This window comes from Lipomyces japonicus, assembly GCF_038497905.1.
Source record: "Lipomyces japonicus strain CBS 7319 unplaced genomic scaffold V1514scaffold_21, whole genome shotgun sequence".
In the NCBI taxonomy this organism is placed as follows: domain Eukaryota; kingdom Fungi; phylum Ascomycota; class Lipomycetes; order Lipomycetales; family Lipomycetaceae; genus Lipomyces; species Lipomyces japonicus.
This window is the reverse complement of record NW_027117833.1, coordinates 164,973-191,350: the sequence shown is the minus strand read 5'-3', so window position 1 is coordinate 191,350 and position 26,378 is coordinate 164,973. Positions and strand designations below refer to the sequence as shown.

At 40.0% G+C, this 26,378-nt stretch overlaps 9 protein-coding genes across 9 annotated transcripts; 4 read left to right on the top strand and 5 right to left on the bottom strand.

Moving 5' to 3' along the window:
* Positions 1-395: 395 nt before the first annotated feature.
* On the top strand, positions 396-1,649 carry V1514DRAFT_342986 (FAD dependent oxidoreductase-domain-containing protein; the record flags this gene model as incomplete). The annotated part of the gene is made up of 3 exons (XM_066929127.1): positions 396-688; positions 749-1,032; positions 1,087-1,649. The coding sequence occupies 3 exons, from the start codon at positions 396-398 to the stop codon at positions 1,647-1,649; spliced, it is 1,140 nt and encodes a 379-aa protein (XP_066783199.1).
* Positions 1,495-3,218, top strand: V1514DRAFT_81039 (uncharacterized protein). Its single transcript, XM_066930144.1, has 4 exons — positions 1,495-2,095; positions 2,183-2,446; positions 2,529-2,872; positions 2,946-3,218. Exons 1-4 carry the CDS (start codon positions 1,841-1,843, stop codon positions 3,085-3,087), a joined length of 1,005 nt encoding a protein of 334 aa, XP_066783198.1. The 5' UTR covers positions 1,495-1,840; the 3' UTR covers positions 3,088-3,218.
* Positions 3,164-7,652, bottom strand: V1514DRAFT_363340 (mediator complex subunit 13 C-terminal-domain-containing protein). The gene is made up of 4 exons (XM_066929764.1): positions 7,343-7,652; positions 7,097-7,292; positions 4,101-7,040; positions 3,164-4,028 (listed from the first exon to the last, which is right to left on the bottom strand). The coding sequence occupies exons 1-4, from the start codon at positions 7,385-7,387 to the stop codon at positions 3,349-3,351; spliced, it is 3,861 nt and encodes a 1,286-aa protein (XP_066783197.1). The 5' UTR covers positions 7,388-7,652; the 3' UTR covers positions 3,164-3,348.
* Positions 7,653-7,783: 131 nt separating this feature from the next.
* Positions 7,784-9,328, bottom strand: V1514DRAFT_331599 (uncharacterized protein). The gene is made up of 6 exons (XM_066927711.1): positions 8,960-9,328; positions 8,481-8,899; positions 8,328-8,429; positions 8,217-8,264; positions 8,074-8,157; positions 7,784-8,024 (listed from the first exon to the last, which is right to left on the bottom strand). The coding sequence occupies exons 1-6, from the start codon at positions 9,126-9,128 to the stop codon at positions 7,974-7,976; spliced, it is 873 nt and encodes a 290-aa protein (XP_066783196.1). The 5' UTR covers positions 9,129-9,328; the 3' UTR covers positions 7,784-7,973.
* A 66-nt stretch (positions 9,329-9,394) lies between these two features.
* Positions 9,395-13,112, top strand: V1514DRAFT_331597 (uncharacterized protein). Its single transcript, XM_066927710.1, has 6 exons — positions 9,395-9,548; positions 9,603-9,669; positions 9,730-9,848; positions 9,909-11,143; positions 11,222-11,290; positions 11,604-13,112. Exons 1-6 carry the CDS (start codon positions 9,493-9,495, stop codon positions 12,740-12,742), a joined length of 2,685 nt encoding a protein of 894 aa, XP_066783195.1. The 5' UTR covers positions 9,395-9,492; the 3' UTR covers positions 12,743-13,112.
* V1514DRAFT_281168 (uncharacterized protein) lies at positions 12,935-13,908 on the bottom strand (the record flags this gene model as incomplete). Its single annotated transcript, XM_066925061.1, has 2 exons — positions 12,935-13,110; positions 13,176-13,908. 2 exons carry the CDS (start codon positions 13,906-13,908, stop codon positions 12,935-12,937), a joined length of 909 nt encoding a protein of 302 aa, XP_066783194.1.
* A 1,301-nt stretch (positions 13,909-15,209) lies between these two features.
* V1514DRAFT_331589 (sterol-sensing domain of SREBP cleavage-activation-domain-containing protein) lies at positions 15,210-19,635 on the top strand. The gene is made up of 4 exons (XM_066927709.1): positions 15,210-15,397; positions 15,452-15,598; positions 15,651-18,944; positions 18,999-19,635. Exons 1-4 carry the CDS (start codon positions 15,290-15,292, stop codon positions 19,338-19,340), a joined length of 3,891 nt encoding a protein of 1,296 aa, XP_066783193.1. The 5' UTR covers positions 15,210-15,289; the 3' UTR covers positions 19,341-19,635.
* On the bottom strand, positions 19,472-21,385 carry V1514DRAFT_294375 (Alpha/Beta hydrolase protein). Its single transcript, XM_066925392.1, has 2 exons — positions 21,169-21,385; positions 19,472-21,085 (listed from the first exon to the last, which is right to left on the bottom strand). The coding sequence occupies exons 1-2, from the start codon at positions 21,345-21,347 to the stop codon at positions 19,576-19,578; spliced, it is 1,689 nt and encodes a 562-aa protein (XP_066783192.1). The 5' UTR covers positions 21,348-21,385; the 3' UTR covers positions 19,472-19,575.
* A 970-nt stretch (positions 21,386-22,355) lies between these two features.
* V1514DRAFT_331583 (armadillo-type protein) lies at positions 22,356-26,183 on the bottom strand. Its single transcript, XM_066927708.1, has 3 exons — positions 26,076-26,183; positions 23,674-25,967; positions 22,356-23,434 (listed from the first exon to the last, which is right to left on the bottom strand). Exons 2-3 carry the CDS (start codon positions 25,938-25,940, stop codon positions 22,495-22,497), a joined length of 3,207 nt encoding a protein of 1,068 aa, XP_066783191.1. The 5' UTR covers positions 25,941-25,967; positions 26,076-26,183; the 3' UTR covers positions 22,356-22,494.
* Positions 26,184-26,378: the final 195 nt, after the last annotated feature.

Here is a 26,378-nt window from a genome sequence, read left to right as displayed (position 1 = left end):
AGATTATTATCCGATCTCGGGTTGGGATGTCAAAATCAGTTGGTTTGCTGCGATGCCCCTTTATTGAATACATTGGTTGGTGGTTCAGGAACGACAGCACCTGTGGTCCAGGTTGCAAGTTGTTCTGCTTGAAGGAATATAATAATTGTTAAACTTAATGACGACATTAATAGCTGGTGGAGGGATCATTGGCCTTTCCATTGCTTATGCTTTGATTAACGAGCCATCCATCGACTGCCGAAAATCCGAAGGAGTCTCGCAAGATCATTGTCGTTGATACTTCACGTCAGCTTTTTACATGTGCGTCAGGCAGAAGTGCCGGATTTTTAAACCGGTCTTGGTTTTCCAAATCAACGGCAAAACTGGCAGATCTTTCATTGTTATTGCACCGGGAAATGTCTGAAATATATGGCGGAACTAAAAAATGGGGTTACAGGCCTACAAGGGCGTGGGGTGTGGAAATGAATCAGAACGAAATGAACAGCGAGAAATATTTTTCACTCAAAATGGAAAGATCAAAGGCTATTAAAAAGCGAATAGATGCATCGATTGGGCAAGAGGGAAGAAATCAGTCATACGAAAGTGAAGAAACGTTACTAGATGATTTTGATGAAATTCGACCTCCTCCAGATTGGGTGTTTTGTAAAGATATTTATCAGATAGGTGGATCTGGAGAATGTTCTCAAATGTAAGTTAAAAAAAATATTGCAACTCCTTTTTTTTTGTGCAAGCAGACTAATTTTGATAGTATTCCTATAAAACTTTGCCAGTTTTGCCTAGACTATTGCCTAACCGCTGGGGTTGAGGTTTTATATCCTTACCAGATTCGGTCAATATCTTTAAACAAAGATAAATCGTTATCCACAGCTACTTTACCTGATTTTCACGCGCATCTTGATCGGATAGTGGACGTTAACAATATTGTTATAGCAGCTGGCGCATGGAGCCCTAGTGTTTTTCAAGATTTGTTTCCCAAGTCTTTATACGTTCTTCCGATCTCATCATTGGCTGGCTTTTCAACCACATACGCTAGTTAGTTAATTACATATTCAAGTACCGTGCGACACCAAGATTTACTTTCGCCAGTATCACCTGCATCAATCACTTATTTTGATGTTTCGAAAAATGATCCAAGACTTGATACCGACTCTGTACAATTAACTGACGCTTTATTTGTTCATGCGTCATGTGACGCCCGGTGGTCGCCTGAAGTGTTTTCTCGAGCTAATGGCAAGATTTATATTGCTGGGTTGAATGAACAAGGGTATCATCCTTCGCTCAGTACCATGGGCCCACCAATTGAGTCACGGCAACTTGATGTTGAGTACGAAGTAATTAGAGACCAGGTTGATGATGAGTTGAATTTAATTTATGACTCTAATTTAAGTACCAATTTTGATGAAATCACTAACATTGCCACTTCGCTACTGGGTCCCGAGATTGTGCCCATCAAAAGATCCGTATGCTTGCGTCCTGTGACCCGAAAGGGCGAGCCCATAATCGAAGTAATTCCACCCGAATTGATTGACGGCGCTAAGAACGTATATATGGCAGCAGGTCATGGCCCATGGGGGATCACGCTCAGTTCAGGCACTGGCAAGGTCATTGCCGAATTAATCGTGGGAGGAGCGCAGATATTTCAAAATTAGAGATCTTGCCTTGAATTATTAAAATAAAGAATAACTTGAACAAATTAACTGTACACCTCGTGTTACACGGGTCAAGCTTGACGGCGACTGCCGTTCATGCCAAACACTTGAATCCACTCCAGACACGACGACGGTGTCGTTATTTTTTTTTTGCCTCTCACTGATTTTCCGTGATTTATCTGAAAACAAAAATGTGGTATCTTCCTATAGTTTATGTTTTACAATCCATCCGACTCCGTGAACGGGTCTCGGGTTTAAATGACCTACGGAAACAGCCAGTTAGCGAAATCGTCAGAAAGGGTTTGTATTCAATCGAAGACAATGCTGCGTTAGTATTTGAAAGCGTGATCTATTCATTGTATTCCGGAGTCACTTATCGTGTCATGTTAATTTTCGTCATTCCTTACTCGGCCATGAAATCGATGGCCGTGAAGTACCCTGTCTACGTTTGTGACCCATATTAATGATTACGTTTTTTTCCAAGCAAAGCCAAATACCAAAACCTAATAAAAACCAACAATGTTATATTTTAGGGGTTTGTTTACTTTGCCAGTCATTCGGTACTTTGGCCTCCATTTTGGCAAGTTGTCGTTCCGTTGGGCGCATTGCTGGGCTTCGTCATGACCGGGTGGTACGCGATAGCATACCCACCTACAGCAGTGGTCTATGTCCTTCTCAGTGGCCCGGCTGGTCTTATTACATCAATATTCACTGTTTTCCAACAGGCAAGCTCGATATACGCAAGACTTGCTCGAACTTTTTTCCTTAACCGTCAACTACGAGATCTCTTCGACAGCGTAAGCTTGGCATATTTTCCATTACATACTGTATTCATTAACAATTAATTTCTTTTTTTTTTTTTTTTTTTTTTGATTCAAGGTCTTAACATTAGAAGGATTCGATGATTTGGTGGTCGATTATAATCTGCAACTACCTGAAGAAATCGATATTAATTCTATTCACGGTGCTTGGCAAAAATTTGTAAACAAACTTCGAACAAAATGGCGCCTCTTCAAATACCGCATGCGATCGCCATACGTATTCGTCAAGAAAATAATTTTGTTTTTGATAGGATTTATTCCGATTATTGGTCCGATCGTGAAAACACTGGTTAACAGCGTTGGCCACGCGAAGAAGTTGCAAGCCCGATATTTTCTATTAAAAGGTTTTAGTCAGCGTGAAATCAGATTCTTTGTTCGAAAACGACAAGGTGCTTATTTAACGTAATTAAATCATTTTTATTTTTATTTTTTTTGTTTTAATAAATTCATTGTCTAACTTAAATTTTTTTTTTAGATTCGGAGCATTTGCTGGATTGTTGGAATCCATTCCCATTATCGGCTTGTTATTCAGCTACACAAATACAATTGGTGCAGCGTTATGGGCAACTAAATTGGAGAACAAAATGAGAAAAAAAGACGGAACTCGTACACAATAACAAGTTAGCGCAAATTTGACAAGTTTACGTTGGCTTATTTTGCAATAATAAATCATTAATTTGCTTAAAAAATTAAAACTAGAAATAGAACATATTTACATAAATATACAACAGGCTTAAACCGAGTCCCAAACTAACCGCTGCCCAAAAAACAAAAAAACAAAAAAAAAATGATATTGATAATACAGTTTCCCAACAACAATACAACCCACTTTAAAATAAAAAACTTAAAATAAAAAAAAAAACCAAATTTAGTTGTTTTCATAAAATAAATGCCAACAATCTTTGCATCTTTTCCGCAGCCGCAATATGCCATGGTAAAACATTATTTCTGCCATCTGACACCCCGGTCATGGCTCCATATGATGCCAATGATCTATACTGCTTCAGCAGGATTTCCAGAAATTCATCATATGGATGATTTGGACAATGTAATAACGAAATTTCTAAAATCGACATCATCACCCCTTTCGGACCTGGCTTAACAAGATACCCTGATGCAAGAGAAAACCGAAGCGCCGTAATGTCCAATTCGTCCAGAGCTAGCTTGTGATGAACAATTACCCCAAAAGTCTCATCCATTAAATCAACCAAAATAGCATCCTGATCTAAACCACTATTGCTATTATTATTGTTATTACTAGTAGTCCCATTAGGAATTTGATTTATGAACCCATTTCCGATACCGGAGCTTGAAGTCGGGGTTGCAACTGACATTGGAGTTCCTTGATCTCCCGAAAAATTTGGAGTGTTTCCGTTTGCATCCAGCGGAGAATCATGTTGCCTCTGAGGGGTAGCATCAGGAGTTGAATAAATATTGTAATACTGGCCCGCCAAGACTTGATCTGACGTTTCAAGAATTGAAAGACACGGAAACGGATTAACACACACCACAATCACGCTAATATCTTGTGCAGCATGAGCTGACAAACTAAGCCATGCTAAAAGTAAAAAAAAAAAAAAATGACGGTTAATATACTTTCGTCTTCACAACAGCTATTTTTTTAACTTACTTTGAACTTCGTCATGATCCAACGAACCAACCCGACAGAAAACCAAGTTCCAATGAATTTTGATCGATGGCAATAAGTCAGTTGTACTTTCCCAAATTTCAGCATACACATCTTGAAGAGTTCGTGGTCTGACTCCTTCCTTTGTGGCAAGTGGGAACGCAGCTACTCGAGCTAGTTCTCCATACTGATCGGACCATGCAACCACAACAAATTTCTTCTCTGACGAAATTGCATAGGCAATATGAAGATATGAATTATTGGCCAAAAGATCTGGTGATGGATTACTGGTGAGTTGAAAATCAATATTGTTTAACCTGTTACGTGCGACAGTGAACGCAGGATAATGCTTCTGAGATGTAGATTTGCTTTCAAGTCCAATTTCTTCTAGCGAACAACATTTATTGTAGACTCCAAGTGCAAATCGCACAAGATCATACTGCGATGGCACGACCACTGTATCCTTTGAAGCAAAAAACTTGGGAGGAATTAATTGAAACGCCAGATTATCACCCGACGCGTTGAAAGCGCCGCCGATTCGATTGATGTACCCTTGCTTTAATTGATAAACACATTGACTCACGTGTAATAACGAAGACGGATCTGTAAATGGCGTAGCGACAAAAATAACCAAATTAATCCACACATCAATTTGCCCCCCTAGTAATTGCCCTAAATTGACGCATATGTTTTTAAAGTCTTCTAATGCACCTTCAGCAGTGGTCGCATTAGACGGAACGGGTACCAGTCCATTCTTATATTCGGCCACACTGCCTGTCGTAAACGTGCCTAAATTTGAACCTTCATACGCAGGCTTTACACGATCTAAAAACGCAGCGGCTGCGGATTCCATGCCTTCACTTCCCGGGAAAATTATAAAACTAACGACATCCTTGCGGCCGTTTTGAGGCGAAAATCCAAAAATCTGCCAAAACCTTAACGCGGGCGGAAGAGCTTCGAGAACTGAGCTCATTCGAAGAAACGAGAAATGTGGAGGGGGAATATGAAATATGTTTCGCGCAACTGGTAAAGTAACAGTTTCTGCCTCCTCTGCCAAATTTTCCGTTTTGTTTGTGGCAGCTCTATCTGAAGTTTGTAAAAGGCTTACCCCTGATACATCAAGAAAATCCACATTACCCATAAAATCTTGTATTTGCTGATGATCTTCTAAAATTTGCATTGCCTTTTTATCTGACTGTTCCGAAATAACAGTCGCATCTGAAATCATAGCATACTCTAACACGGACAGCGGTCGTATCTCTGCAAATACAGCTTTAAGCACATGTGCAAAATCGGGCGCGCAAACGCCTCGTTCAGCAAGGCAAGGCATATATGATTCTAGCATGTCATTATCCCACACAATAGCTTCACATAAAATTTGTAGAACGTTTCGAAAATCTTCTTTGAACGATTTCAAGTACTTGTTAAAAAACGACTTGCCAAGCGGAGAAGCTGATGATCGGATTGCTGTTAGTAAAAAATTATCTCTTGAATTTGATGTAGCCGATAATAGGGAAAACCAAGTTTGGCGTGAAATGTAAGAGTCTGATGAAATGTCTTCAGCTGGTGGCTCTTTTGACCGCCGAGTACTTTCCCCATCTTCATACGATTCAGACCATATAGGTGTTGAATCCTCATGACTAAATGCACGTTCAAATTCTTCACCGTCACTGTTTTCAGTATCTTCGGCCAAATCATGCTCTTCTGGTACAAAAAATCTACCGCCTGAACTGTACTTCTTATCCAAAATATTCTCAAGGTCAGGAGCAAACTTGACAGGGCTAAACACGCTTTTTCTTTTTTTTAAAAAAATCGTATTTTCTGGCCTTGTCACAATCTTTAATGGCGAAAGCGGAGGAGTCATGACATGTTCTGGTACTTGCGCAATTTCAGTGACTGATCGTTCATTTGTTTTTGCCAGATTAATGCTAGTTCCGTGCTTGAGCTCGGGTATATGGTCCAACTGGTTCTCAAGATCAAAACCATAGCTGAAATAACCATCTTTTTGGTTATCAGTATTAGTTGTAAATCCATCGCTTACCCGGTTCCGGTTTCCGGGGTCATCATCAAAAAAATTAAAATCTGCGTCTGTAACTTCTTCATCGCCAAAAAGTAAAGCATCGTCTTCAAGAACTCTGGTATCATCATCTATATGTGGAACTTCGATCGACCATTTGGAAGATGGCATGTCATTATTCGTTTCACTGCTTGCCAAACCTGATATTGAACCACCGGAAATTCGCAGTATCGACGGGTCTGGCGGAGTTGGATACACTGTTGTAGCATTTCTTTTTTGATTTGATGTAAAATATGTAGAGTTACTAGGTGATTCCTCCCCCTCATTCTGTGATAGGCTTGTAATAAACTCTTCAACAGCAGTAAGCGGATCTTCAATATGGAACCATTCGATGTCAGCAGAGTCATCTGGAACACCCGATGACGGAACAAATAAACACAGTTCTGAAGGCCAAAATACAGTAGATGCAAAATCGTCGAGCTTAGCCGTGCACCAATTCGTTGTATGGAAAACCTTCACGCCGGAAGCACTATGTATGGCCGAAAGTATTGCTGCCGCATCTTTAGGTGGTCCAGGAGAAATACCACAATAGACACCGCGTAATCCATTTGGAGCCAATACAATCTTAGCACCAATCGGAAAAGTTTCTTCCTTGGAGGTCATGCGTTCCAAAGAGGTTTCATGGTAATGAGGGAGTAGTAACAGAGTACCGGAAGCAACAAGACGAAGAGAAAAATGTAAAATTGTTTGTGTGGATGTGAGTAAAACAGATCCTAGTGGAGTGTAATCATATTCAGAGGTCAGGTGTCGAGAAATTAAGCTGGCAAATGCTAGCATTAATGGCACGTATGCAGCAGGAAAGGCCTGAGGTGATGTGGAGTTCGATATACTAAGTGTTGATGGAAAAAAAGACCCAGTTGATATTTCTAATAACACAGATATAAGTAAACTTAATACTGATGCTTTTATCATTTCATCTTACCTTTCAATCCAAACGATGAATCTGGAACTGCCGGCCTCACGCTGTCGTTTAAAGAAAACGCCCAAAGCTCCTTATTGCGACAGGCGACTAAAGCAGTTTTCAGTTTTTGCCGTAGAGACCATTCAGCTAGCAGTATTTTCAAAGGCTGCGAAAAAGGATCCACGTAGACGCAGTACCTAATCTGATCAAAAGTACCCTAAATATGGTGAGCTCTGGTCAATCATGCAAGTAATTAGAATAACGCACAACTTTAAACACATTTGAAAAATTTCTTTCCGGAGAAGATGCCATCTTCTCAGTACTAATCAATACTAAATCAGTCGTAACAGAAGAAGCTAAGATGTAAACCGCCCATGTGTGGTGCTCTTAGTAATGGAACATCTATGTCGAACAGTAAAAGACCAGTACTGAGACTAAGGTTTATGTAAAAAAAAAACCAAACAATTATATACACATATATTATAGATAAAATTTGAGCTTTTTGGACCCGTATGACTTTATAAAAAAGTTCGTTTATATGTATGTATGATTTGTAGCTAATGTCGATAAACTCGTACGGCAGGCAACTCCACTTGACCCTAATAATGACCCCACTAAAATAAAAAAAATAGCATATATACATATAACCACAGAGATTTAAATTGTCCAAGATTTTTTAATTTTTAATTTTTAATTTTTAATTTTTAATTTCGAATTTCAAATTTCAAATTTTTATTTGTAACAAATCGTAAGCAGGCAAAAGAATATAAATTTTAAGAAAATACGTTTGAAAATGGTATGGGTCTCATTAATACGGTCCCGCTTGAACGAACTACTTATATTCCGTTGCATGCTACAAACATATCTCTCGTAAACATAAACAAAAATATTCAAAACTCTACTTCTTGGCTTCTGATTCCTCTTCAGGTTGGGGAGTAGGCAAGACAAACTATAAACAGTTAATATTGGTTTTTGCACATCGGCAGTACAATACTTACATTCTTTGGTGTCTCGTCTTTGCCAGGTCCAACTGGCTCCCAGACAGTCGAGCCAACAGAAAAGTTTCTGAATCCTTGGGTAAGCTGGAATTTGAAAAAAAAAGTCAGTAAAAATTCTAAACCTGTAGTAACGTCATCCATACTTCAAGTGGTTCATAAACAATTCTCTTCTTCTCTTCATCATATCGGACCTTGATAAAATTAGTAAATCGAAATTAATGACAAAGATGACCCAAAATTTTTAATTTGAATACCTCAGTGTAACCAGTTAGTGGGAAATCCTTTCTCAATGGATGGCCCTCAAAACCATAATCTGTCATTATTCGGCGAAGATCAGGATGGTTGATAAAAAACACCTATGACCACATTAACACACGTAATACAAAGTTATCCTAAGCAAAACATACACCATATAAATCGTAAGTCTCTCTTTCGTACCAGTTCGCGCCTTCAAAGAGAGGAGTGATACTAGGAACTGGGGTCGTCTCGGATGCGTATGTTTTAACACGAATTCTAGAGTTGTTGGTTGTTGACAAAAAGTTATAAACGACGTCAAATCTATGACTGCGGGTGGGGTAGTCTGCAGCAGTGATGTCCATAACAGCTTTGAATTGAGCAGCGGTATGGTCTCTTAAGAAGCTAGTAACTGGAATAACAGCACTAGGACCAATGTAAAGAGTCAACTCATCTTTCCACACGGAAAATTTCTGTATAAATTTGGGAAGAGCAGCCATAACATATCGGCCGTATTCATGTAAAGACTCGTGAGTTTCCGTGTAGTACTCAGTTGCTGGGTTGACGATTGGTCTTTCCAAAACTTCGGGCTCTGAACTGTCCGTTAACAAAAACAAAAAAAAAAAAAACATGGGAAATCACTCCAACGCACCATCACGCTCAAGATTTTTAAGATCTTGAGGATAAAGATCACCCTTTTCCTCCTTCAACGCATCTTTGATGTTGCTTAACCAAGATGATGCTGCCCGTCTTTGAACAACAGCAGAAGCCCGCAAAGCTGGAGCACTTGCATACGCGCGAACGGCCAATGATCTGAGCATTATAGGAATATATTTCAACGACTTCAACAGTACAAACTGCAGCGTAAAAATATCAGATTCGGATCGTTAGTTCGACTAGAAATTGCTGCACAAGCCAAGTGCTCAAAAAGTCATGTCCCGGGCATGAAAACTAATCGCGCGGGCTCTGATTCGTCACCTGCCCGTGACGCAGTGGGTGACAGAGAGTGGTGGCCGTGGGCTAGGGCGACTTGTGGCGGCGACTTGTTTTCGCCAGCCTTCTCGAAGTCCTTTTTTATGTTTGTACCAGGTGTGTAAAATCACAATAAACAAATAAGCAAATCCAACATATCAATATTGGCTACTAGATCACACTTGCCCGAGCAAGCTGTAATTTGTTAATAAAATGTCTTCACGATTAGCCCAGGATACTTTTATATCAGACGACGAAGAGGAAGTTTGGTAATTATTCATCATCATTCGACGGTTTTGTCTGGTTGATGCTAACTAGCGTAGCCCGCTTTGCGTCGAGGAATTTGATATATCAGATAAAGGGTTTAAACCTTGTCCTTGTGGATATCAAGTACGTTTTATCAGGATCAAGTTGTTTTGTTTTAATAAAATCCAAGCTTACGCTTAAAAGGTCTGCCAGTTTTGCTACAATAATATTAGACAAAATCCTCAATTAAATGGTAGATGTCCTGGATGCAGAAGGCCGTACGACGACGAATCGGTTGAATATAAGGTCGTTACTGCGGAAGAGTAAGTAAAAATTATAAACTCATTATCACGTGCGTGTGCTCAATGTTAATTTTGCAACAGGTGGCGTCAAGATCACCAAAAGCAAACAAGACGAGAGAAGGAGAAAAAGCAGAAAGAACGAGAACGGAAGGAGATTGAACAAGCTTCACGTAAGCACTTGTCTGGTATGCGAGTCATTCAAAAGAATCTTGTTTATGTGGTCGGCCTGAATCCACACATACCTCATGAAGAATTACACAACACTCTTCGAGGGGATCAATTTTTTGGTCAGTACGGCAAGATTCAAAAAATAGTTGTTAATCGTCGAAATGGGGTTACTGGTAACGGCGGCATTGGGGTTTATGTGACGTATTACAAAAAAGAAGATGCTGCTAAATGTATCGCCGTTGTTGATGGATCTGTCAACGATGGGAAAGTGCTTCGTGCGGCTTATGGAACCACAAAGTATTGTTCTTCATATCTGCGAAATCAACCTTGTCCGAATCCAAACTGCATGTTTTTACACGAGCCGGGAGAAGAGGCAGATTCTTATACCCGTCAAGATTTATCTACAATACAGCATGCTGCCCGGCAAGGTGAAATGAAACCAAGTATTCCGCGTGCATCAAATACTTCAGCGACAAAGCAACCTGCAGTTGCTGCAAGATCAGTTGACGAGAATATTCACGAAGCCGATGTTCCTGCTCTTCCACCGACGGCTTCTTGGGCTGCAAAAGCGTCACCTCCAACTCAAAACTCGAAGCCTGTCCGGATAAATATTACTAATAATGTTCCACCTCCAATTCGGCCATCGGGTGCTACATCAACTCATGAGAGTAGGCAAACATTTGATTTTCATTCTCAGGAAAATGATGATATTTTTCCAAAGCTGGAGAAGTTGCATGTCACAAATTCAACACTTCAAATGTTTGAAAATGCAATCAAGCTACTTTCAACTTCGTCCTCCATAAAATTCTCATTTTCAAGCCAAATTCTATCCAAGGAGGACATGATTAGTATCCAGTCAATGCCGCCACTGTTTAGCTTTGTCAGTGATAAAGAACTAATTAATAAACAAAACCTTGGTCAAGAGGACGATAAAAATAGTTCTGCGCAGGCTCGCCAAGCATCGCGACATAACTTTCCGGAGAAGGTTAACAATTCTGAACATCTTCTGGAACAGCAGCAAGTGATGCAAGGCGGTCAAGCTTCTGGATTAAGAACAGGAAGCACTCCGCCACCTGGCCTGTTTAATGGCCCAAACCGCGATGGCCAAGATTTGTTTTCCCAGATTGTCTCCGGAGGACGTCTAAAAGGTATTTAAAAAAATTTGATTGCCATTTTTATTTTATTTTATTTGATTTGATTTATGTACTTATGCTCTTTGTCACAAGGTCAGAATTCTGAAATTGATGATTCTTTGCTTTCAGCTTCCACTCGCCTGCAACAACCACAAACTCAAGGTGTGTATTATAGTCATAGTAAGGCTTGGTGAGGGGAATCTGGCTTGTTTACTTAAATTCTTCGTTGTCTCAATTACAAATTATTTTCTTTTATGGATTCATGGTTGCAGAGTTGTATAGTTTTCTCCACTTTATTTTTTTTTAGCTTTTCAAATCAATGGCATTCTTGTGGATTTTTTTTTGCTAGATTTCAAACAGTTTCCCTCCGTGTTTCTTATGTAAATGATTTGTTTATGATATATATCAAGCCTGGTTCCCAATTGCAAATTAATTCCATCTTTGTCGGAGTAGAAAAACTAACACATTATATTAGGACACTTCATTCAGGCACCAATTTCTGAACCTAAATTGCGTTTTTCAGATGACAAGTTCCCTTCACTGAATGATATTCGGTCCTTGTCACAAACGCCGACGTCAAAGGCATCCACGCCTGTGCAATATCATTCATCTGCTGCCAGGCCTCCCGTGTTTGATGATCATGTATCGTTGGCTAATTTAATTCCATCTGCAATTATTAATGACAAGCCTCTATTACCGACATTAAAAACACTTTCATCTGCTGTTTCTTCTCCTGCAAGTTCATATGCATCAATAGCAAGTAATACCAAATTACCGCCAGGTATAAACATGAATAAGATACTGGAGAGGTCACCATCTGTGACTTCAGTCAGATCAGATGCCGAACAATACTTAAAGCGAACAGGAACGCCGTTGAGTGATGGTAATTCTGTTTTTGCTGCTCAGTCAAATGAAATCGAGTCGTTAAAAAGTTCGGTTGGCATCACAGACGCACGCCATCCTGATTTAGTTGACGACAGCACAGATGAAGGGAATATTAAACCAAAACTTAAGATTAACGATGACAGCGAAAATTTGGTGGATTTACTATATGCAGATAAATCAGAACAGGATAGCGGATTTGATGACAATACCGAGTCATTAGTTGATCAGCAAGGCGCCTTGTCAAGACGCCAGAAAAAGAAGCTGCGTAAACTTCAGCTGCAGCAACAACAACGTAAGGAAGGTTGCGAACCTATTAGATCAGCAAAATCAGCAGAGATAGTCTCGCAAGTAGAAGAGATTGGTTCAGGAAACGAAATGACACACTCCTCCACGCAACCGCTGACCAGCAGCGAAGTTCAGCAAGAAGTACCAACTGAAAGTAGTATATCAAAAGTTGACGTTGCTTCGATGGTTAAGGACGTGCTTTCACTTTTTGATATTGACAAAGTTGAATTTTTCAATTTTGTTGGTGGATTGTCTAATAGTCATTTCGAATTTTCAGAGGTTAGCATTCAAGAAGCAGAACAATACATGAAAAAACAGTTAAAGAAAAACATCAGTTTAGAAGAACTGGAAAAGCTTTGGATAAGTGCAAAGAAGGATTCTGATGCTTCTTTCAAAAAATTTCAGAAACTTCTTAAACGAAATAGGAAATTAGCAGGCGTTTAAAAAAATTTTGAATTGGGATAAACTTTTTTATTTATTTTTGTTTGGAAATTGGAGTCAGGAAATATATGTAAATATGGGCCATATAAGAGCTACTTGGAAAAATAAACATATTAGCAACATTCATGTTTTGTATAAAAAATTTTTAATACAAACGTGAGCTAGTATACAAGCAAATAAATCGCCAAATTTTGGTTAATCAGCGCCACCTTTTTCATCGTATTTGTAGATATGTTTTGATCGTTTGATATCTTTAGTCATAGGCTTGCCAGAATTGACAAACCCAACTCGCCCGTTGACTTCATCGGGAGATTTAAACATCGAGCTTTCACCAGGTCTTTTGGCTTTGGAAAACTTTGACGTTTTGAGTCCTATTGAAGAAAAAAAAATTTATTAGAAGTTTCAGGAAATTTTTTTATCAAAATCGCAAATGTACCTTTATTTGCAAACTGTTGCCACTTATTTTTACTCGCGTCCAAAGCAGCTTTCTTATTTTCTTTTGGCGGCTTTAACGCCGGTTCAGTAGATAAGACACTAACCGCTGATGGTTCCGGTACTTTGCGCTTAAGTTCATTTACATAGGGTCGTATACAACTCTTTGGCATAGTATCAGACGATGCATGGTCAAAGAATTTAACCGTAAACATGGGTTGAGAAGATGAACCCGTAATACCTGTTATCCTTGCTTTGTGATATTGCTTATCGCCAGATAACCATCTAGCTAAAACAATCCCTCCAGTTTGATACGATTCGGAAGTATAGGAAGGAGGCGGCGGTGGAGGCGGCGGGTGCGCGCTATTGTGTGCAGGTGGTGGCGGCGGCACGCTAGATCTCGATGGACGTGAAGGTGGTGGTGGCGGTCTAGATGTCGGAGAAGCTGAAGCCGAACTTCTCGATGACGGAGTTATTGGTGATATGGTCCTGATCGGGGTTTTGGAAGCAGTTCTGTCGTTGTGAGATGATTGAAGATGCTGTTTTGAATGCCGGTTTGTAGATGTATTAGAGCCAGAGGGTTTATCGACGTCGCCAAACGCATCCATTAATAGTGCTATCAAATCGGTCAGTTCTGCTTTCAACGTAAGAAGGGATTCATTCTGTGGGTCCGACTCTAAAGACTCAACAACGGATGCGAGCTGGAACTTATATTCCTCAAGTTCTCGCCTATCCATTTTCTAACTAAAACACGGTAGAGCAAATTTTAAAAAAAACACCCCAAATAGTTAACAAATAAATACAAGAGAAACAAAAAGCTAGTCGTGCAAATTGTGGGAACAAGAAAAGTAAAAGGTTCGAGCAAATGAAGAATAAATCTACGATTGGATGTTTGTTAGCTTTCTACACAAGTTGACGCAAGTGCCGCAATGTAGTATGCAGATATGCGGAGATTCCTCAACCCCACAGTGACAATGTGTGCAATTACTTCGGAAACTAAGGTGTTTTGGTTTTTTTTATGAGGCAATCACGAGTTCTTTGGAAAGCGAACGAACTCACTCAATCACTGTTTCGAAGTTTGAGACAATCTGAATCCCCAGAGCTCCCACTGATTCGTTCTTTAAATGTCGAGTTGAGTAAGCAAGTGAACGAACTGGATATTGCTAGCACGGTTGGGTTTGATTTGTTTCGGAGATGGACCAAATATCAGGACCAAGATAATGTTATTTATGGACGACCGTGCTATAGACAATTTAATCCAAGAGAGCTATTAGTAGCCAGCTGCATGCCATATCAAAAAGACGAAGAGCGGCCAATATCTGGATTATCTAGAGCATCTGTAGACGATCACAATGAGAATGCTGCAATGACATTTATCAGCTCGATTGCCAGAGCTGCTGTTAATTCGAATCATAAGCTTGCACGTGAAGAAGTTGACCGACTACAAGATTACGCAACTACGATATTGAAAATGGATCCAGATGTTCAAAAGTTGTATTACACTTTGCGGTCAGTTTATTTTAAGCAGTGCTTGGAAATTTTAAAAGCAACGGACGATGCAGTGGTCAAGGGCGAGTTCTTTGGTCGCCGTCAAATGAAGAGCTGAAGCAAAAGCGCTAAACGAATATGAATATACACCACGGTCTAGTTCTATGGATAGCAAAGGAAAAGAACGCACACATTCTTATTCCATTCAACGAGAGACATTTACAAACACTTTTCCGCCGTTTAATGTCTTGGAATCTTCCGTGGAAGCATACGACGTGTTGAAGAATAAATGGTCGTGGTTGGCATCTTTTATTTATACGTCAAACCTCGAATTGACGGTTAATATTATTTTTATCAATGATTGTCTGCAGAACATAAGCTTGATGGTTTTTTTTTTTGAAATTCACAATCAATTTAATTAAATTATTCATTTTATTGGTAGTTATGTATTTGTATACTTGATCCAATATGGTTAAGCCGCGCTGGAGATCACCGATGACCTAATTTATATAAATGCTCCGCCGTTATCTTAATCGGTCAAAATTCGTAGAACACGGCTTACTTTACCACATATTCCAAGCTTCTGACAATTGAAATAGTTTTTGGTAATCTGATGGTAAAAAACGCACAATGCTACTATTTGCCACCGTTTTACTGGTCGCGACGACGCTAATGCAACTATGCGGGGCAGCCATCACTAACTTGCACCAGCCCGGCACTTGTGCCATGTACCAGAACGTAAGATTGATTTTCAGGTTGCAAAATTTAATCAAGTTGTTAATAAACAGTTAGTGTGGGAAGAAATCATTTTTCGGTGCTGAGCTGCCGTGTCCGTACAATACAGATGCCGTTACACCGGACACTGTCACCAGGAACAATCTTGTGGAGATTTGCGGAACCTCTTGGGCTGATTCAGACGTTTGCTGCGACAGTAAACAGGTAATCTTTAGCAAATCATTTTGTTTCTATTGCTAAAAACTTCTTGTTTTAGTTGGATAATTTGCGAACGAATCTCAAGAAAGCCGAGACGTTGATTTCATCATGCCCTGCTTGTCAATACAATTTTGTGCAATTCTTTTGCACATTCACATGCTCGCCCAATCAATCTCAATTTGTCAACATCACGAATGTTGGAAAATCGACTTCTGGGAATGACATTGTGACGGAACTCTCATACTTCGTTGATGATGGCGTTGCTTCAGAATTTTACGATTCTTGCAAAGAAGTCAAGTTTTCAGCTACAAATGGATACGTCATGGACTTGATTGGTGGAGGAGCTGAAGACTATGAAGGATTTTTGAAATTTTTGGGTGATGAGAAACCACTGCTGGGAGGCTCACCGTTTCAGATAAACTTTCCATGGCAGGAAACACCAAATGAAATCAAGAGAGCTGAATTTGATACAAAGTTATGTTCAGATCCTGATGAGAGATATAAATGTGCTTGTGTTGACTGCACTGATGCTTGTCCAACTTTACCACCTGCAAGCACAGAAAGGAAATGCCATATAGGCGCATTGCCGTGTTTCTCAATCAGCGTGATTCTAGTGTACACGGCATCTTTAGTAGTTTTTATTTTAGCTTACAAGTCTGTGTTAACGTTTAATCGTGGGCCTTTTTATAAGCCAGAGCGGTTACGACTTTTGAATGATCGCGGGGGTGCATCTGAAGATGAAGAAGAAGGTGACATTGTGGCAACCGCAGAATTAGTCGAGCGACCATCGTTTAGGACGTATAGTCTTAATACTTTTTTACAATCAAAGCTCACAACAATTGGCTTATTTTGCGCCCAATTTCCTGGTTTAGTAATCGGGTTATCATTATTCTTTGTCGCGATATTATCGTTAGGCTGGTTTCATTTTTCGATTGAGACAAACCCTGTGCGATTATGGGTTAGTCCTGGATCGTCTACATATCAAGAAAAACTATTTTACGACGAAAATTTCGGCCCATTTTATCGAGCCGAACAGGCTTTCTTGGTTAACGACGACGGGCCGCTGCTAAACTACGAGACCTTAAAATGGTGGTTTGAAGTTGAATCTAACGTTTCAGCTATTGTGTCTCCAATTTATGAAACTACTTTCGATGATGTCTGTCTGAAGCCTACCGATGAAGCTTGCGTTATCCAATCCGTTACCCAGTATTTTGGAGGCGACATTAATAACGTGGATAAAAACCTTTGGCGAGATCAGCTGTCAACATGCACATCAAACCCGGTTAATTGCTTACCACCTTTCCAACAGCCTCTGAAGCCGTCCATGATTTTGGGTGGAGTAGACGAAGATTCAGACTACTCAGACGCGCGAGCAATAATTGTGTCCTGGGTGGTCAATAATGCGGAAGAAAATTCAGTATACATTAGTCATGTTATGGAATGGGAAGCATTACTTGAAAGTTACATGTTGGACGTGCAACAACAAGCACGAGATAGAGGATTAAGGCTTAGCTTTTCTACTGAAATATCGTTAGAAAAGGAATTAAATAAATCCACCAACACCGACGCAAAAATTGTCGTGTCCTCGTACGCTTGCATGTTTATCTATGTATCATGGGCACTGGGAAAAATTTCATGGAAGTCAGGCAAACAGATTTTGGTGCAATCCAAAGTGACCCTCGGATTAGTGGGCTTGCTTATTGTTTTGTTTTCCGTGTCGGCATCTATTGGATTTTTCTCAATATTGGGAGTTAAGGTTACGCTTATCATTGCCGAGGTTATTCCATTTTTGGTATTGGCAGTCGGAGTCGATAACATTTTTTTACTTTCACACGAACTTGAATTAGTGAATGAGAAATACCAAGCCGAGCCGGTTGAACATCGGATTGCTCGAGCGCTTGGACGAATGGGACCGAGCATATTACTTTCGGCATCGTGCGAGACAATTGCTTTTGCGCTGGGAGCCATTGTCGCCATGCCGGCGGTCAGAAATTTTGCAATATATGCCGCTGGTGCTGTTTTCCTTGATGCTTTGTTACAAGTCACAATGTTCATCTCAGTGTTGACGTTAGATCAAAAGCGAACGGAAGATAATAAAGTCGATTGCTTACCATTTTTGCAAATCTCAAAGTCATTGCAACAACAACAGCAGCAGCAACGTAACATTGCGGAAGACGGTTGGTTGACAAGGTTTATCAAGTTTCGATACGCACCGGCAATTTTGAAAAAAGAAAAGAAAGCTGTCATATTCTCATTATTTATTGGCATATTTGCTCTTGCATTGGCACTAGTTCCTAAAATTAAGATCGGATTGGATCAACGAATTGCCATTCCAAATGATTCATATTTGATTGATTATTTTAATGATTTTTATGAGTACTTTGATTCTGGTCCACCAGTATATTTTGTTACCAGAGAACGAAATTTTACTGAACGGGCTGAACAAAAGACCATCTGCGGCAGGTTTTCGACATGCGAAGACTTTTCATTACTCAACATACTGGAACAAGAACGGAAGCGACCCGAGGTTTCATTCATAGCTGAACCAGCTGCTAGTTGGATCGATGATTTTTTCCACTGGCTAAATCCTAACCTTGATGAATGTTGCCGGTTTAAGAAAGGTTCAACGGATCAGATGTGTGCACCGAATGCTAGAGATTGGCAATGTGATGTTTGCTATGCGAACAAGGATCCGGCATGGAATATAACATTAAATGGCTTGCCGCAAGGTCAAGAATTTATGAAATTTTTTTCATTTTGGATTGATTCACCGTCAGATCCTTGTCCACTGGGTGGCAAGGCGCCGTATTCCAATGCTGTCGTACCAGATTATGAAAGAACTACAATAAAGGCCTCGAGCTTTCGAACTTTTCATACGCCATTAAGATCGACCGAAGATTTTATAGATGCTTACTCGGCAGCAAAAAGAATAGCAAGCGACGTGTCTGAATCAAGTGGGGCGGAAGTGTTTGCATATTCGCCGTTTTATATTTTTTTTGATCAATATCTTACCATATTCAGATTGACAATTTTATTAATATCGTTGGCATTAGCTTCCACGCTGACACTGTCATCAATATTTTTGGGTTCGTTCAGGACCGGATTAGTCGTGACCGCGACGGTTGGCATGATCGTGGTGGATATTATGGGAGTCATGACGATTTGGGGTATCGGATTAAATGCAGTTAGCTTGGTTAATCTTGTTATCTGTGTTGGAATTGGTGTTGAATTTTGCAGTCACATTTCACGAGCGTTTATGGTACCGAACAAGGATGTGTTGGATTTAGGCAGGTCAAGGATGAGAGGCAAGAACGAACGCGTATGGGCAGCCTTGGCTAGCGTTGGTGGTTCGGTATGTTTTGGATTTGCAAGTTCTTTTTTTTTTTTTTTCTAACACATTTTATAGGTATTAAGTGGAATTACGTTTACCAAGCTTATCGGGGTTTCAGTATTAGCATTCACTCGGTCAAAAATTTTTGAAATTTATTATTTTAGAATGTGGTTGACATTGGTCATTGTTGCTGCTGCTCATGGCTTAATTTTTTTGCCGGTCGCGTTATCGTATTTTGGTGGGGGACCGTTTAATCTTGTTGATGAGGAAGAACTATATTCTGAAGATGCAGCGCGACGGTATAGATTACTTTTTGAAGATTTAGAATCTGCAGATGAGGATGAAGCGGAAGAAGAACAAGAAGAACAAGAAGAACAAGAAGAAGAACAAGAAGAAGAACAACAAATGAGTTTATAATTTTACTTATTTTTTTTGTTTTTTTGGTTATTTGCTGGTTGCAATTATATTTCATAATTAAATTCATTTTGTCACGGAGGGGGGAAATAATGGGCAACTAAAGGCGTTTATTTATCAAGTTGGGAACATTGATTAATTTGTTCTTGCATTCCTCTTTCTATATATTTATTTATCATTTGTGTAAATATATTTTGTATGTCTATCATATTGAAAATGCTGATTATGCTGTTTACAGTTAATTTTTTGAAGTCGGAGTAGAAGTAAGCGTTAGCCAGGCATCGATGAATCTTCCATGTTTGATTTTATCTTCATCATCAGAAATAATTTCCCAGTTGCCATCTCCAGATTCGGACAACACGCCAACTTTTTCAATTGGCCATGGTTCAATACCATAACTGTACTCGATCCATTTGGTTGCAATACTTTTGGTAACCGTAATCTCGCGATTAAGAACGACAGGATCATCCTTGACATTTGGCAATTGCTTGATCTTTTCCAAAAAATTGCCAAACAGGTACACATGATCAATGCCATGATGTGACACGCCAGCGAAAACTGCTTCCTGAAACGGATTTTCCTTATCGAAATGATACAAGTATCCCTTTTTGGGCTTGCCTTGCAACACATTGTTAGGATCACGAACGCTAGCATAACTCTGTGCGTTGAACATGACTGAGCCATACAAGTATACGAGTGATTTCAATTCTTCGACTGATTCCTTATCAACAACTGGACTCGTGATTAATGATGACACGCCAAACGCTTTGGCGATCGCTTCAAAATGGTCAGCGTTCTCGGTAGAAAATGATTCGGCAACGCGAAGTTTTAAGAAGCCAGCCTGATCGGCAGCGTTGGTAATGACGCCTCCAAATGCAAAACCTTCATTTTTGCAATCACCAGCAATGAATGAATCCAACCAATCTTGCGAATGAATAAGATTAATTGCCCTGTCAACCGTGATGACTTGATCAAACAAGTCTCCATCAACAACCGGCTGGGAAGTGGAGGGCAACCGATTCAAGGCTGGCGGAAGATTTGAATCGGCAAACGCGTCAGCAGGCAAGGCCAATAACTTGTCAAGTTTTTCATCATCCGGAATATTTTCGCCCACAAACAAGCGAACAATTTTATCAAATTCGGTTTGAGCTTCAACCGGAGTGAATGGTCCGAGTAATGATGCAAACCCAGATTGCAAAATCGCTTGCCTAAATAATTTCCGTTCAGAACTGCCGTTGGACACAGCTAATTGGGCAATGGCAATGGCTCCTGCACTTTGACCAAACGCGGTGATTTTGTTTGCATCACCACCGAATCCAGGAATGAATTTATGAACCCATTCAAATCCGACAAACAAATCATGAAGTGCAAAGTTGCCGTAGGGTTCATTATGTTTACGATTGAATTCTTGAATTTGCTTGCCACCGAGGAATCCAAACACGTTCAATCGATATTGCAAAGCTACCACAATAACGGGCTTGCCAATTTCCAACGAAAGTTTGACCAGCCTTTTTGCGTTTTGTGGTTCCGAATTGGCACCATACCCGACCCGATATGCACCACCATGAACCCAAACCAGGACCGGCAACTTTTCATCTTGTTGAGAAGTTTTTGAAAGTGCAGATGTTGGCAAAGTTATCGTCAAATTCAAACATTCAAATTCGCTCACGATCGTGTTTGGTGGATCGACTGGCTTGCCAATGCCACTTGGTGGTGGAGCGTCTGGCAAAGGCTGAGGAGCTGCTGGACTGTAATACAAAATTATTAATTAATATTATTATTATTATTATTATTATTATTAATAAGAAAAATTTAAGAAAGATTAATATACCCCCATTGAGTGAAATCCTCTTTTGGAAGAGTTTCAAGTAAAGCAGATTGACGAAACCTGCCGGGGATGGTTGCAAACTGAATTGCCCTAAATTGAGTTATGCTGCCGTCATCAATCTGAACGCCCTTTAGCTTATGAAGTTGGGCATGATTGAACTCCGTGGTCGATGCACTCGTCATTTTCGTGATTGATTGATTGATTGATTGATTGATTGATTTATTTATTGATTGATTGATATATAATATCAAACGAATTGTATAAAAAATAAAATCAATTCATTTTCGTAAAATGTGGAATGGAAATTATTTATATGCACCGTATCGGGGGGGGGTTATTTTAGTCCTTCGACTTTGTCATTACGCATGCTCCTCACATCATTTGCCTGTATTTGTCATGCACGATTGCCATGGCAACAGTTTTGACGCATGTTTTGTACCGTTGCTACTTTTTGCCCGTAAGATTTCCAATGACATGGTCTATATATAAACATCTAATCTGGCATATATATCTGTGGTCAACGTACGTGTGCCTGGCAGTCTCGGTGCGATACTGCTGCTGCTGCTGATACGGGTGCCCGCTATCGCGACATCAACCGGGGCCTCAAGGTTGCATGCAAACCAAGGTTGGACAGCGTCCGGGCTGCTCATTCCTCCGAGGCCGTGGTCGTGTTAGCCTCAACCGGTTAGTTCAACTACGCACCGGTTATATCCATGACTCGGCATTATATTATATATAGGTCGCCCATTGCACTGTTCGCGAGGGCAGGTTGACACTGTATCCCACGATACGAATTCACGTCGACATCTTACCCGGCGACCAGCTCGAGACGTCCTACTTGCTACGCACGCCTGCGGGACTTTCAGAATGCAGATGCCTTTTCTTAGCAGCATTTTGTAGGTTCATTGGGCATTTCTTCTTCAGTCGAGTTGCCTCCTTTTCTCAGGGCGAGGATGCCTTGGCACTAAATACGGCAAACCTGGGCAATGCTAGGGATGATTTCTCTGTTCTGCTCGTTTATTAGAATTTATACTGAAACGGTACCATGTGGTTTTAATTGTTTTGCATTTGTTTTGTAAAGTGTGCATACTGATCATTTGATAATTCATCAATCAATCAATTACGAGCCACAAGTAAGCCACACCTTGCTACTACTAAACCCGAAACCGAAGATTGAAAAAGGTAAAAAATATTGAAAACGTTATTTTATTTATAACTATACAAGACCGATAAACCCACGCCATCCTTAAATACAAGATACAAACAATTTTTTAAATATTTATAATAAAAATGATGCCATGTGATGTTTTACTCCAATTTTTTTTTTTTCTATTGCTGAATTATTTTTTGCAAAACTTCAGACTGAATTGCTGATGGGGACTGTTGAGCAATATATTTTAATAATTGCTTAACACTGTCTCGACTTTCATCAAATTCAAATTGCGGACTGTCTGGCGTATCATTGCTAAACACATGATCCAAAATCTTAATAACTTGCTCAGTTAATCCCTGAATCACCGGATTACTCTCTTGATAAAGTTTGACAATCAATCTGAAAATAGGATCGTTCTCTTCAAATCCATCCTTTAAAGGCAAGTTATAAAACAATGCCTGTAAAACATCTGCGAGCGGGATGTTTGAATCCAAATGTGCGGCAAGCATTCTAGCCACGCATCCGCAAATGTTTGCAATTGCCCTATGATTTTCAGCATCAATCGATAACAATTGTTGCAAACGTTGCAACGTCTTGGGGTAAACCGCAATAATGTCTTGCTTGGATTGTGAATATTCAGCAAGTAAGCCAAAGCCATAAGTAGCATTGCTTCGCACTTCACCACTCTCATCCGACAATCGATGACTAAAAGATTTTAAAAGTTGTGCGGTATACGGAGTAATCGCGGTTTTCAAGCCGTTAACACTTTCAGCCAGTGCGCCAACCCCTGATTTTCGTTCACCTTCACTAGATGATGAACAAAATTTTTGAATAATGGGTGAAAACGTTCTGAAATAACTATTAAAATCAGATCCAAAAGCAGCCGCCAGGGCAACCACAACATCAAATGCTGAGTCAATCAACATCACGTCATATTCAGCCGCATCTTCTAAATCTTCCTCTTCAGGATCATCTTCTAAAATTTGACACCTATGTGATTTCTTTAAAACCGCGAGAATTTGCGTGGCAATGCCTTCCAAATCATCACCAACAATTCCAGGACCACATAACTTGACGGTTTCTGCAATATTATCACAAATAACAGTAGCGGTAGACCTAATCTCATATTAGAAACCACATGATTCCAAAGCCAAAAAAAATAAATAAAATAAAATAAAATAAAGACCAACACGGATTGAACGTAGTTTATCAGATAATACTTATCAGCAATTGCAACTTGTGCATCTGAGTGAGCTGAGTTAAATTGAAGTTGTTTTATCATCATTGTAAACAAGGTGTTCCCGTTTGTCTTCTTTTTCTTATTTTTTTTTTTTTAAAAAAAAAGAAAATCTTACCTTTCATCTTCTTCTTCAAAAGTTTCCAAAGTCGCGGTTCGAACCATTGCCGCAAAATCAGTGACCGTGGAGGCCAATGGTACTTTCACTGGCAAGCCTGCCTGCCATTTTGGTGGGTTTGAGATTTCATACACGGTGGCCAACGCTCGCCAAAGTGAACTTATGGCAGCCTTGCGAATTCCCTCATAAAAATGTCTTGAACAATTAATGAGAAGATTTGCAGTTTCTTCCATGTATGGCAGAAAAGCCTGCTTCGTGCCGGATACCAAGTCACCAACAGTCTCGGCCACGACTTCTTTCTCCATGGCCATGGAAGTGTTCACTGTTAAGTTTTGCCAAATGTCGTCATCACCAGCATCTCCAATATCAATGTCGTCTTCATCATCATTACCAAAATCTCCGCTTTCATCAGATTGCAAAGTTTTGTAAACTTCTGGCATGATTTGTGGCAAAAATGGCGCAAAGTCAGGTCCGTACACCTTAGCCAAAACACCAAACAAAATAAACGCACATTCCCGCAATCGGTTATGAGTGGTTTGAAGAGCCTGATAAGCAGCGTTGACGATTGGCCCAGCAAATTCGCTAAACGCGTCCTTGCCGACTGAGCTTGCAATAGCTCCCAGAGAATCAAACGCCATGCCCTTGACGTCTAATTCTTTTTCACCTTCCGTCAATGCCAGGAAAGGTTCAAATGATCGAATCGTGGTACTGTAATAAGGAATAAACCCATCCTTGGACGCATGCGCGGCTGAGCCGATAGCAGCAATTATGGCACCCTTAAGAGAAACATCACCAGCCGGACGGTTTAATAATTCAATCAACCGAGTCATAAGTGACGGCAAATATGGCACGATCACATCTTTGTCCATGCTCTCGACGATGGCATCCAACGCAGTGCATGCCGACTTGCCAACCTTCAAATTCGGGGTTTCCATCATGTTCAAAACGATCGGCAACAACAACTCATGCTCCTTACTGATGGATTCTTGCAATTCATCGGCAAGCTGGGCAAGGGCAAGAAGCGCAGAAGCTCGTACTTCGAGCGTGTCATCACGGAATCCCTGAAGAACAAGTTGCAAGACAAGTTTGATTTGCGTGGTTACAAATTCTGGAGCGCCTTCAACAGCAATTCCAAGAGCAAGCAAGCCGGCACTTCGCTCGTTAGCATTTTGTGATGACACAAGCGCGGGAATAGCAGTAAGAAGAATGTTCATGCATTGTGATGGCGGCAAGCTGACCGACAGAATGCCAATCAATTGAAACGCCAGTTTAGATGGATCTTCGTCATCTTCTTCATCCTCTTCTAAACTACCAGGATTCTCACTTGCGATCCGTAAAGCCGTGTTGGTAAGTTCAGGGCCAATCTTTAATGACTGCACCTTGGTCTTCCTGTACCGAACCATGTTATTTAATAACTGAATCGCAAGCGCACGGTACGCCGCATCAACGCTAGTTTCCTTGGCAAGTTGCAACATGAACTGTGCAAGATCACCCAAATTCTTTGACAACAATCCAGAATCACTAAAAAGTAAAGTTTGCAGGACTTCAAATATCTGGCCAGCAGCTTTTTCGTCATCACTTTCAATAACCTGCTTTAACACGTTGATAATGCCAGGTAAAAATTGTCGAAACGATTTAACATTATCGTCATCAGTAGCAGAATCAAGAACTTCTCCAATCTTGCCTAACGCCAACACGGTGTTAAGCCGCACAGTCTGGCTTTCCGGATCAACGATGGTTTGAGAAAATAAGGCAAACAACTCGGGAATTTTCTTCAAAAACGTGCTCTCAATCGATTCCAGCAAAGTAAAAAGAACATACACGGCCAGTTCTCGATCATTAGCATTAGAAGACGTGGCAGCATTATGAAGAAAGGGGGGCAATTCGTTCCATAAGCCCTCAGATAAATCAATCGTGGCAATCTCAGTGATCACTCGAGCGCAAGCATGCTTAACAAGAGGTGATGACTCTTGCAGAGTTGATTCTAATAATGATGGCCGGATATGATTCTTAACCGGCTCAGCCACGTCATTTTCCCATCGGACCGGGATTAGCTTGCGAACTTCAATGGCAGCCAATTGCCGAATTTGTTCGGATGGATTTTGTTGAACAACTTGAATAAGACCAGGAACCGCAAGCTTGTGAGGGAAAACTATTTTCTGTAATTTGCTTGATGCTTCTTTAATCAAGTTATTATCTGGCTGAGTGATTTGTACCAACAATTGAGTCAAGTACGCAACAAATTCAGATGCCTCATCTTGCGACATTGTTTTAACCAAGTAAGAACTTCCTTGCTAAAAAAAAATCCATGTCAATATTCGTAAAAATCCACGAGGTCAAAAAAAAAAAATTGAAAAAATTTTTTTTACCAGCAACAAACAACGAAATCGAATAACACTTACGCTTTTAAAGAAAGCCTTAAATTCTATAAGGCAAAAAAAATGGCAAAAACAAAAAACAAAAAAAAAAAAAGGTAAGGAACGGAGAGAAAAAAAAAATTTCTCCTGCTACCAAAAAAAAAAAAGAAAAGAAAAAGAAATGGGAGAAAAGAGAAAGAAAGAAAAAAATATTTTTTTTTCTGTCCAAGCTTCTTGTGTACTTACAAAAAAAAAAAAATTGGAATGAAGAAATAAAGTTTCAGAAATTACCTTTTTAAGTAATTTATATCTATAATCGGCAAGTATGATGCTTTTCAGGATAGTTAC

Excerpts from the sequence above, each read along its gene's own strand:
- V1514DRAFT_363340 (XM_066929764.1), bottom strand. The coding sequence starts at position 7,387 with ATGGCATCTTCTCCGGAAAGAAATTTTTCAAATGTGTTTAAAGTT. Across the intron at positions 7,293-7,342 it reads TTTCAAATGTGTTTAAAGTT|GGTACTTTTGATCAGATTAG; the intron begins GTGCGTTATTCT and ends CACCATATTTAG. Across the intron at positions 4,029-4,100 it reads GGATCATGACGAAGTTCAAA|CATGGCTTAGTTTGTCAGCT; the intron begins GTAAGTTAAAAA and ends TTTTACTTTTAG.
- V1514DRAFT_331589 (XM_066927709.1), top strand. The coding sequence starts at position 15,290 with ATGCTACTATTTGCCACCGTTTTACTGGTCGCGACGACGCTAATGCAA. Across the intron at positions 15,599-15,650 it reads TTTGCTGCGACAGTAAACAG|TTGGATAATTTGCGAACGAA; the intron begins GTAATCTTTAGC and ends TTCTTGTTTTAG. Across the intron at positions 18,945-18,998 it reads TGGCTAGCGTTGGTGGTTCG|GTATTAAGTGGAATTACGTT; the intron begins GTATGTTTTGGA and ends CACATTTTATAG.
- V1514DRAFT_331583 (XM_066927708.1), bottom strand. The coding sequence starts at position 25,940 with ATGTCGCAAGATGAGGCATCTGAATTTGTTGCGTACTTGACTCAATTG. Across the intron at positions 23,435-23,673 it reads TTTGAAGAAGAAGATGAAAG|GTCTACCGCTACTGTTATTT; the intron begins GTAAGATTTTCT and ends ATATGAGATTAG.
- V1514DRAFT_331597 (XM_066927710.1), top strand. The coding sequence starts at position 9,493 with ATGTCTTCACGATTAGCCCAGGATACTTTTATATCAGACGACGAAGAG. Across the intron at positions 11,144-11,221 it reads CTCCGGAGGACGTCTAAAAG|GTCAGAATTCTGAAATTGAT; the intron begins GTATTTAAAAAA and ends CTTTGTCACAAG. Across the intron at positions 11,291-11,603 it reads GCAACAACCACAAACTCAAG|GACACTTCATTCAGGCACCA; the intron begins GTGTGTATTATA and ends ACATTATATTAG.
- V1514DRAFT_294375 (XM_066925392.1), bottom strand. The coding sequence starts at position 21,347 with ATGACGAGTGCATCGACCACGGAGTTCAATCATGCCCAACTTCATAAG. Across the intron at positions 21,086-21,168 it reads GAGGATTTCACTCAATGGGG|TCCAGCAGCTCCTCAGCCTT; the intron begins GTATATTAATCT and ends TTTGTATTACAG.
- V1514DRAFT_331599 (XM_066927711.1), bottom strand. The coding sequence starts at position 9,128 with ATGCTCAGATCATTGGCCGTTCGCGCGTATGCAAGTGCTCCAGCTTTG. Across the intron at positions 8,265-8,327 it reads CACTAACTGGTTACACTGAG|GTCCGATATGATGAAGAGAA; the intron begins GTATTCAAATTA and ends AATTTTATCAAG. Across the intron at positions 8,025-8,073 it reads AAGACGAGACACCAAAGAAT|TTTGTCTTGCCTACTCCCCA; the intron begins GTAAGTATTGTA and ends AACTGTTTATAG.
- V1514DRAFT_81039 (XM_066930144.1), top strand. The coding sequence starts at position 1,841 with ATGTGGTATCTTCCTATAGTTTATGTTTTACAATCCATCCGACTCCGT. Across the intron at positions 2,096-2,182 it reads CCGTGAAGTACCCTGTCTAC|GGGTTTGTTTACTTTGCCAG; the intron begins GTTTGTGACCCA and ends GTTATATTTTAG. Across the intron at positions 2,447-2,528 it reads TACGAGATCTCTTCGACAGC|GTCTTAACATTAGAAGGATT; the intron begins GTAAGCTTGGCA and ends TTTTGATTCAAG.